Source organism: Cynocephalus volans, chromosome 1 (assembly GCF_027409185.1).
Source record: "Cynocephalus volans isolate mCynVol1 chromosome 1, mCynVol1.pri, whole genome shotgun sequence".
Lineage (NCBI taxonomy): Eukaryota > Metazoa > Chordata > Mammalia > Dermoptera > Cynocephalidae > Cynocephalus > Cynocephalus volans.
In genome coordinates, this window is record NC_084460.1 from 300,841,251 (window position 1) to 300,855,244 (window position 13,994).

Here is a 13,994-nt window from a genome sequence, read left to right on the forward strand (position 1 = left end):
AACAGAAATTACAAGGGACAAAAGCTGGCTGGTAAGACGCACCCAACAATACTCAGCGCAAAACTCCATTCAGGCCCTTCAGTGGGAAAAAGAACATTTTTGATTTTAAGTTACCATCCAACACTAAATAGTAAACCCCATTAGATGTAGTTTTACTTTTTAAAACATAATACAACTGAACATCCCAACAGAAATAAAACAGGAATGCCCGCCTAGCCTGCAGGTTCAGGTTTGGGGCTAGCTGCCAGCTCCCAGGTGGCCCAGAGCCCCTGCCTCCCAGCAAACGCAGGCCCTGGGCTGCAGTGAGTAGGGGAACCGGCTTTCTTCAGGCATCTGCTAAAGCTGATTCAATACTCAGAAGTGCTTTTCCCAGAGAGTATCTGTGAGGGGACAAGGAGGTCCATGGGATACAGAGTCCCTAAAACAATAAACTGCAAAAGGCTCTCCTAGACAGAGCCCAGCCAGTTTCCTTACTCTGGGCTTCCCAAAACTTTAATATAGCAATTGCCTTCTGAATTTCAATGAGCTTTCCCCAAGGAGATCTGACCAGGGCCTGCTCCCCCGCATCCCTGCTTTTTTAGTGAATAATTGTAAACAACTTGCAAAACCCCAGGGCTCCAAAAAGCCCCATTTGAGTAGTGCCCTACCCTCCACAGTCAGAGAGGAACAAAACCTGCCTCGACTGGGGTGGCATCTCATGACTGCAGGCAGCAGGGAAGGACCATGGGCTCAATAGCCAGGGGCCCACCACAGGTGTGTGGAGAAAGAGACCCCCCCCCCCTTCCTTCGGAAATGGCCAAACCACAGCTCACAGGTGCCTCCGGGCATCCCCCAGCCCCTGTGCCCTGCCTCCCGCATTTCCTTCCTTTCAGGTCCATCCACACCCTGTACTGAGAAGCTAACCTGCCTTACCTGCACACACAGTTCAGATGCTCCAAAACCATGTCTAAATGGATGGCACGAAGACCCCAAAGGCAGGAACGTTGGGCTCCTTCCTTCCTTAGAAAACCTTTTTAGTGGGAAAACATACTTCTTAACAAGTATTTGCTAAGCACCTGCTAAGACCCTAGAACACTAAGAATAACAAGAGGAATTTAAATCATCCACTTGCAATAAGAAAAAAGAAAACAAATTTACTAAAGACATTTCTAGAGAGAGCAGGACCATGCAAGTCCCCACCCCCGTCCCTCCCAACCAACCCTTGCTACCTGCCTTAGCAAGAGCAGCCAGTTCTCACATGGCAGACAGAGCACTGCGCCCATGCTTACTGCAGCTGCAGGGTGGCTTAGGTCACATTTATGCTAAAACAAAAGTGCCCTGTTACATACTCCATCACCCAGGTGACTTAGAGGAAGAACACACTCACCATATAGGTGACAGTCCCAGAAGGGAAGCCGGGCCCCAAGACCAGAGAGGTGAGTGGGAGGGACCACAGGGGGCGCGTCATGTTATGGCAGGGCTTTAGCAGAGGGTTGACTGATCAGATCTGCACTCGGGAAAGGTTCTTCCGGAAGCATGGCTGATGGGAAGTCCAGAGTCGGCTCAGCTTCCAGGGCAGAGATGGTAGTGGCAGTGAGAGTAGAAAAAAAAGGAGAGGGACCAAATGGGATTTTAGGAGATGGAAATACCGTATTCAGAAAACTGATTAAATGTTGAGGGTAGAGGAAAAGAGAAGAGCCCCATCTGACCTGGGTTTCCAGGTGGGTGGGACTGTCTCTTCCTGGGAGGGGAGGACAGTGGTAGGGAGCAGCTGGGGCAGGGCACCCCAAAGTCCACCCTGGCCGCAGCTCAGGTGAGGGAGTGGGGCTGCAGACAGCAGGGAGCTGCCGGGTCTGAGCTGGCCAGCCCTGCCCCACAAGCCAGTGGCAGGAAAGGAAAGGTGCCCGCCAGAGCCCCCTGAGTGGCACAGCTCTGGCCTCGGCCGGGAGCTTGGCTTCTCAGCAGCCCAGTCTCCTTATCTGCAAAGTGGGATGATGCTGAGGTCACATGAGTGTCAGGCTGGTTAACACTGGTGAGCTGTCAGAACGGGGCCAGAGGGCCATCAAAGTTAAGCATCCTTATTGAAGGGACAAGGGACAAACGTAATGGAGGAGAGGGAGGACCCGGGTGGACTCGCTCTCCTCAGCAGAGAAGCTGACTAGTCCACTGTGGGACAACACCCATGCAATAAAACACGCTGCCACCAAACACTTGCAGAGGGCTGTTTTTTTACAACATGGAAAGATGACTACAGTTGACTGGCAAGGGTAAAAAGCAAAACAGCATATTTTAATTGATCAGGAAGCTAGTTATGCAAAAACCAATGATGAGGACCCAAGAACAAAGCTGGAAGGAAACATACTAAGATGCTCACAGTGGTGACCTCGGGGGGCGGGAGTAGGAAGGTTATGAGAAATTTCCCCCTTTATCTTCATGTTTTAAAATTTCCTAAAATAAACAGGCCCTACCTTTATAATTAGAAAAGAACCCATCACTGCTTTTCAAAGAGAATGCTTTTCCGTTACCTCCCGATTTGGGGTCCCCTCTCCTGCCGATGCCTCTCTAAAGCTTTCCATTCTGTTTTGTGTCTAGTTTACTGCTCCCATTGAGCTTCATTTTATTTCCTAAATAAAATGTCCTCACCAAAACCAAAAACAACAAAATCACTATCCATGACTTTGTGCATGAGCATACCAGAGAAGGAGGCCATCTGGACTTGTCCTACAGCCGCCCGCTTTCCAAACTGTAGAGCAAGCTCCTTATGCCCTGGCCCATTTCCCGATGACCTTCGGCACTTTTCTGAGACTCTCCATGGCTCTATCGCAAACTCACAGCTCACTGGCAGCAGCTTCTTATAGGGCACTAGGCTCCTGCCCTCCCCTGAAGTCAGAGCCAGTAATGAGCACTAACGGGCAGCAAGCATGCCTACAGCGTGACTCAATCTTCACAAAAGCCTGGGAGAACCGAGGATGTCATCACCCCATTTCATAGTCGAGGACGCTGAGGCACAGAGAGGATCAGGGGCTGTCCAAGGTCACCCGGCAAGAAAAGGGCAGCACCCAAACCAGAGCCTGCATGAACTGACACTGTGAACATTCTGCATGTACAATCTGAAAGCAGTCACTCTCCAAGTGAGCACATGCACACGCATATGCACATTCACAGGGCACACGTGGCCATACAGGTGACCCAGACGCTATTGCTCTGCCCTGAAAGAGACTTGGAAATCTACCTGATGCAGGGTCTCTGCCTGAAGGCCATGTGCAGGTGGGTCACAGCCCATCCTGAGCTCCTTTGCCCTGGCTGATGTTCTGGTTTTTCCTTGTTTCATTGGTTATGGTCTGTCTTTTCTTAAACAACGATGGCCAGCTGAATGCTGACGCTTTGATTCTAAAGGTCACCCCATGACATTTCCTGCGACCTCAACTACCTTTCAGGCAGGGCCTCCACCGATCAAGGTCACAATGCTGGCTGGCACTTGAGAGAACCTGCACTATTTTTTATGATTTCGCATTTATCTGATCATTTCAAAACTTGAAAATAAGTCACTGAATAACAAACAGGCAGTACAGCCCAAATGCACCTGTGGATAAGGATGAAATGAGGTGCTTGTCACACCCCTGGACTCTGGAGCTGTGTGCTTCAGTGAGGTCGAGGGGGTATGGGAATCGGGCCTCTTACCTCAGCCCAGCAGATTCTTGGTAGAAGATAAATTTAGAAAGCAGGGATTAATGATTAAACTCACTCATCGGGCTTGTCTAAAGCAGACAATCCTGGAACTATTTGCTCTAATTTCCCTTGACATTCAGTATTTGAGTATTACTGCCAAAGAAATGAACAGTGATCTACGTGGCTTCCCAAAGATGTTCCCTGGGGTACAGGAAACAAACAAACAAAAAACTCCCATTTCTGTTTATTTTTATATTAAAGAAAAAAAGGAATTAAGCTTCACACTACTACTATAAGGGCTGGCCTGCACCCTCAATCAGGTCCCATGTCTGGGACACAAGGCAGCTCTCCATGAGCCAGGACGAGGAGCATTGGATGCCCCTTGGCGTGAGTTCTGAGGAAGCAGGAACGAAGGTCGATGTGACCAGGGATGCACCTGAGCCCCATGGCACTTGCCCAAAATTCAAAACAGGGACCAGGAAGGTCCGAAGCTCAGTCAGATGCCAACTGAGTGACATGCTCAGAGGATGGACTCTAAAGCCAACTCCACTTTAGAAAGGAGTCCCATACTGTCCCAGGAGTGTGGTGCTTAGTGCTGCTGAACTGCCGGTAAACCACAAAGGTCCCTAATTGAACCAGAGCCTTCCTTCGTCATTGAACTCAGACGCTGCAGTGACAGCACAGGGTGGAGACTGAGGGGTGTGGAGTTCAGGTCAGGACTCTGCAGCCCACTCACTGTTCAGCCACGAGTCACCAAGCACCCTGCTGTGCTGCAGCTTCTATAACCACAAGAGGAGCTCACCCCGGGGTGACACGAAGCAGAAGTTGTTGCGGCACAGCATGAGAACGCTGCCTCGCGTGCAGCGCTGGTAGCTGACTGAGCTCTGCGGTGCCAGGCCACGCAGCACACCATAGAAGTCACCCATCACTGTGGGTAACTCTCATCTTGTTCACCGTGAGCCCCCACAACATCAGTGCCTTCTCAGCCCAGGCCCACCATACACGGAGCTTTGCCACACTGGAGACCACAGACATGAAAAGAAAATCCCAGAAAGACCATGTCCATCACTTCAGAACTTTTTAGAAACTTGAGACCTAGAGAGGGAAAGCAAAGTTTCCAAACAAAAAGGTGAATGGTGTTTTTCACATCCAAGGAGCAACATGTCCATTCCACAGATCCCTCAAGAGAAGTGACTCTGACCGCTGCTGCTGGTGCTGCTGAGGGCCTCTGCACCCACACCCCCACCACCACTAAGGCAGAGAAGCGAAGATGCTGAAAAAAGACAGGAATAAGTGCAATATGGAACAGATACCTGTGTATCATAGGTATGTAAGTGTCCTAAAATCAAAATAGGTGAACCGACTTCACGTGATAAAAAATTAATGAACTAAAATATAAACAAGAAACACCAAACTAAATAATTCTCCTAACCAAATATTTGGATGAAAGCAAGCTCAGGAAACAGTAAGGAAAAGTCTGGGCATTCCGGAAGCAGACAGACCTGGGATCAAATTCAGATTTCATGATGGATTTGGCTGGTCCCCTGGACAAGTTGCGGCTTCTCAGAGGCTGGCAGACCCCCTGGGCACCTCCGAGGCATGAAAGAAGATGCTTCCAGAAGCTGACACACAGTAGAGATCTGTAAACACTAGAGCCCTTGCATCTTAGGGGAGACAGTGGGGGCAACCTGAAGTTCAATGGTGTACACAGACGATGAGTGTCTGAGCAACCCTAGTCGTCACAGTCACCATCGTCACTTGACGAAAGCCACGTGAGCTACGGGAAATTCGTCATTCAGTCTTCACAACCACCTTGGAGGCAGACGCCACCGTATCCACAGTACAGGCTCTGCTTTATCTAAATCCCAGGGATGAGTGCACATATGATCAACATGGACAGGGACATTCTGCCACTTTATGCAAAGCCATGAAATCATGGCTAAATCTCATTTATCCAGGTCCCAACAGTGTGGAAATCATTGCATTTCACCTACAGGGGCTAGGCTAGAATGGCTCTTAAATTAAGAAAACATAACATTTTAGATGACTTTCACCTAATTATCAATAATCTCTCAGAGAATTAACTGTGTCGTACGATGAACAACACTATTTCCTCAAAAATGGACAGTGTCAGGAAGTGGCCCTTCTTTGTCATATCCTACATCTTATTCCAAATATTCAAAAATTGGAATGGGGTCGTAGACTGCCAACATGAATATTCTCCGAATGCCAGCACACCAACTGTTGACATGAGTGAAAACCCATCACCGTTGACTGTCCTGCACAACAGAATCTGGGCTTATCAGTTTTTTCTTTTAATAGCCCAAGGCTGCTGCCAAGCACAGATATTTCAGCACAGGGACATACTGTGGCGCAATAACCAGGACAAAGGCACTCTAATTTATCTGACCAATCTGAATAAAATGCTTATGTGGTCTAATCACAAACAGGTGCTGTGATCCCCACACAACCCAGGCACAGGGTACAGACGCAGAAGACGTGCAGGTGAGGGGCGGGGCTTACCGCAGGTACTCAGGGAGGCAGTACTCCTATTTGTCTGCATTGATGTTTAACAGGTTAGAAACCAACATCCACTTATTGGCCAAGTCATTTTCAGTAGCATACACAGAAACTACAGAAGAGCCCAGGCAGGATCCCAAGTGAGGCTGTCTGCACGGGGGCTCCCTGTGACATCTGCAGACATGGAGCTGAGCAAAGCCCCATGGGGTCTGCTTGCCTGCCCTGCCACTCCCATCCCACTCAAACTGCCCTGCTCCCATGCGTGTGACACAAGAGGGACACACAGGACAAGCCAAACTGCAGCCAGGACAATGGCTGTGAGCCTGCAGGGACATAGCTGGAGACCGAGAAGATGGGGAAGAGAGAAGGAGTCCTGGAGCATGGTGGGTGGGTGGAGATAAAAAGAGAAGCACTTGTGTCCTATGAACTTCTCCTGACTTGAGGGTGAACCTTCACTAGGACCAGTTGGCGTGTCCTTTTCTGTGACAAAGAACTCTCTTGCTGCCATCTTACTAACAGCCTTGGAAAAGATCATAAATCCAGCACTGTACTGACACTGGCACAGGCCATCCACTGTTAAGATATTCCCATTCCAACAAGCATTCCCCTGTCCTATTCCGACTGGCAAATTCAAAAGGATTGACTAAACCTTGCATATTCAAATAGCTAAATAGTGATCCTTATACCCTCAATCTACAGCCTGCCTTAGAGCTGCACTGTAAGTAGCCACTTGCCACATGTGGTTACTTAAATTTAATTTCATTTAATTTAAAATTTGCTTCCTCAGTTGCACCAGCCACACACACCTGGTGGTGGCCCTAACTGGCAGTGCACTGCGGATTGTTTCCACCACCGTACAAAGTTCTGGACTGCAGGGCCAAGGAGGTCTCTTCTTTACAAAGCTGTCTTTGTATCCCAGTGTCTTTTCCTCTTCCTCCAAAGAAGCAGAAAAAAAAAAAAAAAAAAAAAATCCCCGACTGCACCTGAATTTATTCCACAAATGTGGATGAAGCTGGGTCAAGTTTTCCTGCAGAACGGGAGGGAAAACACAGAAGTGGACGTAGCACACCTTTGTTTCCTAGTGAATCCCTGGGAATTGTAAAAACACCCAATTTCCCCCTTATTAGTTCTCACAGAATTTTTCCAGACTGTTCTCCTCCTCCTTGTCCTCTCCCATAATTTCACACTGCTTGCTGGTGGGAAGAGATAAAGGAGAAGGGAAATCAAGGGGCCCATCGCCCTCACGGGTCCATGTGAGACCCTTCCCTGCGGCCCTTGCTCTGTGTGCCTCTATTCTCTAAAAGACAAGCTCTGACTTCTGCCCTGGGCCCCAACCAGCAAAGTCCAGACCTCAATGCCTGGTCCTCTCGGTTTCATCCCTTAGCCTCAAGGAGAATGAGACTTTCTGCAAGAGCCGTCCAGGTAAAAACAGCCAACATTCCTCATGGGAGACAGCCTGTCTCCTGCTCTTTTACTTACCAGCCGGAGGCACCCTCTGAAAAGGGAGTGTGTCCCCTCTACCCATGTTCTGGCTCTGAGAAGTCTGTCTCCCATTCCAGCCGTTATCAGAAGTGATAACATGATTTGTGGCATACTTTATAGTGCGTGAGTTTCTCACTACTGTGGAATGTTCCTCTGCTGGCTTAGCCCAAATGTAACTGTCCTCTATCTGCTCTTAACATAACCATGAGTCTAGGACAAGACAGCAGCCAACAGTCAGTGGAGACTTCCAAAACGATCCACATTTCTAAACCCTGCTGGTGCTTTAATTGTTTCTTTATAGAAAAAATAAAAATAAAAATAGGAGAAAAGTGTAATCAAACGCTACAATGTGACTATAGTGTGGTTACTGAATGGTATATGTGACCAAGCTGTGTTTCTGTCAGAAGTCTTGTTGAGGATCATGCCTGAGACCGAAGTGACCCATGTTTTCTTTAAAAAAAAAAAAAAAAAAAGCCTCAGAAAATAACGTCTACTGATGCTGTAAACAGCCAGCTCACCAAATGAACCAGAGCACATCCTTAGTATCATCACTCTCAGTCCACGAAGGGACGGAAGCAGCTACTCCTACAGGCTTCACTTCGAAAAACTTACATCTACTCTGGTTGGAGAACAGTTTTCCCCACAGGAGTGCGTGTGAGCCTTCATGATGAACAGGCGGGCAGAGGCCAAAGTCCAGAACCCGATGTTGGCCAAAGGAAGCATCCAGCTGGGGTTTCTACGGATGTTTGGGTGACTTCATTTCAAAGTCAAGGACAAGGCAAACTGGCAGCAAATTCACCTGGCTGCTCAAAGTAAAAGTGATAATCTAACCTCACAGGCCCATCTCTAAGGCGTGCCAAGCTAGGAGACAGGAGCAGAGAGGAGCCCCTTCCACAGAACCCAGGTTATTGAAACCTGCTCTCCTGAGCAAGACTCACAGATACATCCACAGAAGATCTGGAAGGAGCAGCGTCCCCATGGAAGGAGAATCCACGTGGTGGTGCCAACCAAGTACTCCATCATCCCAACTAGTACCGCCCTTCTTCCAGCCGCACAGTGGAAGTAACAGGCAGCCTGGCAACATCTGGTGGAGAAGGCCCAGCCCCCAAGCCCTCCCTCCAGGCCCCGGCTGAAGAACATGCCGCCCTTCTCCACTCTCCTCCGGCTGAGCTGCCACCACAGTGGCCTGCTTCACGGAGAGACTGTCATCCAAGTCAGTCATCTAAAAATCATTCACTTTTAAGAAAGGTAAGTCATCTGATTCCTCCTCCCAAAAAGCCTCTCTCAAGTGGAGTTCTTACCCATCAGAGGGGCCTTGCTGAGCACTTGGGGTATGAATGTTGACATTATCAAGCAGGGAGAGAGGGTGCTGCAGCCGAGCCCTCTGCAAGGAGAGGCCACACCGGAGCGCCTGCAGCAGGGAAGAGACAGATGCAGCGCTGCCTGGGCAATGGTGTGCTGGGTGTCAGCTGCTACCTCACATCACGAGTCCTCAAAGCGATCCGAGGTGGCAGATGTTATCAGCTTGGTGTACTGAGCAGGAAACCGGCTCAGAGCTCGAAGTGGGCACCTGGATTCAACTGGCAATGATGCCCGACTCCACCCTCGAGGTGTGTGATGCCTGGCCCTGGCCTGTCCCCACCTCCATGCCCAGCTTCTCAGACCTGGGAACAAGGGGGAGCAAGGACAGGCATGCCACGGTCTAAAGGATGGGGTCCCTGGGAGCCCCAAAGACTTGGTGATTTCTTGCCTTTTATCTCCTCTACTGTATTTATTTTTGTCTTTCTCTAATATCTAGTTAAAATTCCACTTCCTCTGCTCACCAAGACCCATCATCTACTGCAAAGAAAAACATTCGTCCTCCTCTTGTGGCCATCACCAGGCATCCACGGCACAGCCTGCTGGTGCGAGAGGCACCCAGGCAGAGTCCTCAGCACGTGCCGGTGACGCCATGTGCCTCCGCCTCAGGCACTGGTAACCAGGACACACAGCAGCACACTGGTCTGTGTCTGCCCCCACCCCTTTCTCAGTACAGCTGTTTGCTGAGACCTCTGGTCATCATAACGTTTTCAGCTTTTCTTTTAAACTCACAGATGAGGAAATCAATATGTTGAGTTGTTGCGTCAAGTAAAAAATTCAAGTCAGACCTGAAGCTATCTCTATTATTTGCAAAAATTGCATGTTTGTAAACTGCATCATGCAGCAACAAGAGTGCTCTTTCCTCATTCATAAAAAGCAGCTGTGTCTCCTGCACTGGACTGCATGGCATGGTGTTCACCTGCACTTGAGAGAACACCGTTGTGCCCAAGAGACCCCAGACACTCACAAATTCCACGTCCTCTCCCCTGGTGTCCCTGTTGATGCTCAGCACCAAGGTCCCAGCTCCTGCCTCTCTCACGTGCCAGGAAGAATCCAGTGCTTTCCTCACAGAGCGGCCACCTGGGCCCACCTGCCACTCCTCCATAAAGCTGCCCACTGGCTCTAGAGTCAGACCACTGGAGGCAAGTCCAGCTCCCCACCTATGGCAGCTGCCCTCTGACCGGCTGCTTAACTCCTCTGAGTCGGCGTCCTCATATGTAACCTTTTATGTGAGGATAAAAGCAGCAAGTGCACAAGGCCCTCAGTCAGTGTGAGCCCAGGGTGGGAGTCGGTGCAGGAAAAGTACCTGCTTCAAGTATTTTTACTGCATGCTGTGAGGATTACATGAGAGAAGCCGAGTAAACTCTGGGTACATCACAAGAGTGAAATCATTCCAGGTGGTGGACTGGTGTGACTTTCATTATTAATACTTTAAAAATGCAGATTAACAACACAGGCTCTGCTGAACTCAGAGCTCCCAAGATGATAGAGGGTACAATGTAACAGACATGAAAACCTCCTAAAAGTTCAGTGTGCAAAATAAGTTGTTTAAGCCCATGGAAATTGCTTGTTCTTCAAAAGACATGATGTTTTAAAATGAGACCTAGGACTGAGAGAAAACTTTACACAGATGGCAGTGTCCTCTTCGCCAGGCCCGGTAAGCACTACAGTGTCTTGCTGTAGGCCCCTGGGGCGGAGAATCCTCAATAAAGCTGTCACCCTCGTACTGTGGGTGGGAATCTGAGGGTAATGTTTGTTTCCTATTTTATAGAAAGTGGGAATGATTTTCTAAAGTTAATAACAACAAAAAAAAACATGTGAAAATGCAAATGACTTGGAGCCCAGGGTCCCCATAGTGACCCACACGGCCCAGCAAAGAGCACACAGTGAGATGCACACAGTCCAACCCCATGCCCATGTCTAGCAGGAGAGTCCAGCACTATGGTCCAGCCAGCCTGGGGCAAGACAGGAGGCAGGGGCCTGCACTGCAGGTTGTTTGGACAACCTGCATGTGGGGCAAATACACCCATTGCTGCAGTGCCACACGGAGAAGGCTCAGTGAGTTTCCTCAGTACAGACAACAAATCAGCTTGAGTGGCATGAATAGAGCCACATTCATGTGACTTTTTCTGTCAAGCAGTCAGTTTCCATCCCTGCTGGGAGGCTGTAGGTTTCTGAAAGTGATGGCAGGTGCACTGGAGACAATGTCAGGAGCTTGTCTGGCAAACCTCCATCCTCACTTCACTTTTTGAGCAATGGTAGGAAACGTTCCTTGTTCTGCTGGCCTGGACAACTCTGCTTAGCCTGGCATCAGCTACTCACGTGGGTCCACATCTCCTTTACTGGGCAAGATGCCCCCACTCCAGCCCGTCTTTATGAACAACCCTGCTAGGCCCGAAGAGGAAGGGCAAGGAGCTTCCCAAGTTTTCTTTTTCTTTTGTATTTCTGTACATAAGAAACACTATTTCTGCAAGAACTATTGTCAAGAATGAATGATAAACAAGTTCTAGGAGTTTCCAGGTTTGTAGGTAGAATGAGTAAGAACCGAATTTGGTTTTCAATCGTGTTCAAATTATTTGCGTTTGTGCGCTTAGTTACAGTTGGTCACTAACTAAAGTCTGCCATCCCCAGACTAATGGACAAGTGGAACTTGTATTTCAAGTTTAAATACATTTACACACTCGCACACACACACAAACAATTAATTTGTAAACATGAATATTTTGTGGACACTCCCCTGACTCCCATTCCCTAAGGGCCACTGGGAACGAGGCCATGGCGGCCCTCACAGGCCATGAATTTGAGAAATGCTTGAGATGACACACAAGCAGCAAACCTAAAGAAACAGGGACCCACCTGGATTTCAGATTGATGAAGTACTTCAGGCAAGCTTGATGCTATGGTTTCAGTTCCCCTGAAACTGAAATTATTCTAGTGTTCTAGACTGCTTTGTTTAATACATGAGAAACATTATGCTTAATTATTTGATGATTCAAGATCTGAGACTGCTGCCAATCTCAGTCAGTTTTCCTTCTAGAGACTGATGGTGGATCTGGGTTTGGAGGGACCCAGATGTTCTCTGTGAAGTCATTTTCCTGAATATATCTGATTTTCACCTATTTTCCTATCACTTCCCGTCTTCTCATTAATTCAGAAGACAGAAAAAGCCCAGCTCTTTAGAGATTACAGGGGCTTGCCAGCTGCTTGGCAGGCAGGTGAGCCCTGAAACAGGTCAGCAAGCCAGTGACCACAGCATAGGACACACGGGCCTCAGAAGCCACCCCAGCCAGGCCCATTTGCTGAGGCATCACTACCAAGGTGGAAGCAGTGTCTGTCTAACACCTGATCCAGGGCCAAACCACCCTTACGTCTCCACACTCGGCTGTATGGCCATCAAATCAGAGTCACCCGACACACTCCAGGTTCACGACCTTCATGACGCAAAACATAAGCTGCAAAAGATGCCTTTGATGTAAACAAAGCCATGGGATACTTGCTTAGCGCCAGGGCCCCCACATGCCCCAGACACCTTCTAGCCTACAGCAGAACCCAGGCCCTTGGGTACAGAACAGCATGGCCTCAGGACCTGCCTGGTTTTAAATGTGATACAAGAGCAAAGGCAGGGCCGAGCCCGTGGCGCACTTGGTAGAGTGCTGCGCTGGGAGCGCGGCGACGCTCCCGCCGCGGGTTCGGATCCTATATAGGACTGACCGGTGCACTCACTGGCTGAGTGCCGGTCATGAAAAAACGACAAGAGCAAAGGCAGAACCCCACCCTACCCCAGTTACCCTGCCTCGTTCCCCCACCCCCCGTGCCAGGCCAAGGTGGTTCATGGAGAGAATCTTCTGGAAGGGGCTGCAGAGATGCATGAGGACCTTCATGTGTACAGGGAGGGACTGAGCCTCCTGCCACCACCTCCTTGGCCCAGAGGGACCTGGGAGCCTCAGGGGCCACAGGGGCCAGAGGCCAGGGTGGGCAGTGCCGTCTTCCTCCCCAAGTTCACCCTTGGGCCTAAAACACTCCAGCAGACCCGCAAAGGGCCAAGCTGTCAGGATAACCTTCCTCAGGTCACATCCTCCAGATCTGTGCCTTCTTCCCACCTTTGGTGCCCAAGAAGAGTCTGGAACCCATGACATGAAGAAAAAGAAGAGCCCTGGGCACAAAGCCCAGGGGCTGGGGTGGGCTCCATGACTAAGTTGCCATCCTCGTACAGGGACTGTGGTCTATTTTTAGAAAGAAGAAGAAGGGGTTATATTTAGGAACAAAGTCCTGCAGAGCCATGCCTGACACAGCAGCAGCTTTACCGTGATGCTTGGGTGAGAGGGGCCCTGAAGGGCAGGTACCCCAAGCCCTTGGAGGGCCAAGTGGCCACAACGGGAAGGAGGCACTGGACTGAAGTGCCCAATGGCTACCACGTATTTAAGAACTGCTGCATGTGTCTCCACAGCAGGCCCGATCGGCATCACACGCTGTCACCATCATAGTTCTTGTCCCCACTTCCAGTGCTTACCTGCAAGTTGGACACACAAAGCCAGCAGCACCCATTCAGTGAAGGGTTCTTGCCCTCCCTGAAGCCAGTGGCCACGTGATGAGCTAGGAGCAGCCAAAGATGGCAGCCCCTAACTGTGAGAGCCTGGGCTAGTCACTTACTCTTTGGGCCTCAGTTACCTCATCTGTGAAATGGGGATCATAAAAGTACCTACTTTTACAGGTGTATTTTGAGGATTACTAAGAAATTGCATTAACAAGTTAGCACGGGGCCTAGCATCCAGAAAGCGCTCTGTTAATATGAGCTATCATTTTATAGAGAGGAAGTAAGAAACCCTTCCTGAGCTGGCTGCCTGGAGACACAGGACAACAGGATAACCTGCACGTCATTTGGCAACAGATTTTCCTAATAAGAATGCAACACTTCCACAAAGTTTTAATGAACTCAGGAAGTTCATGGCCAAGATTCCTAGCTTTGTTTCCCGAGGGTCTTCTTA

General features: G+C 49.4%; 1 protein-coding gene across 10 annotated transcripts in view; it reads right to left on the reverse strand.

The window, feature by feature from the left end:
• HDAC4 (histone deacetylase 4) overlaps positions 1-13,994 on the reverse strand; it is a 308,256-nt gene that overhangs the window by 230,398 nt on the left and 63,864 nt on the right. For 2 of the 10 annotated variants that reach the window (XM_063099184.1, XM_063099177.1), the window contains exon 1: positions 7,648-7,714. The exons of 3 other annotated variants lie outside the window; for them this stretch is intronic. In XM_063099184.1, the coding sequence (XP_062955254.1) occupies positions 7,648-7,693 (46 nt within the window). In that variant the 5' untranslated portion in view covers positions 7,694-7,714. Of the gene's footprint in view, positions 1-912; positions 1,010-1,366; positions 1,547-2,673; positions 2,790-5,150; positions 5,302-7,647; positions 7,715-13,994 lie in introns of those variants that run through there. 5 more of the 10 variants (XM_063099248.1, XM_063099238.1, XM_063099209.1 and 2 more) reach the window with 5 other exon arrangements.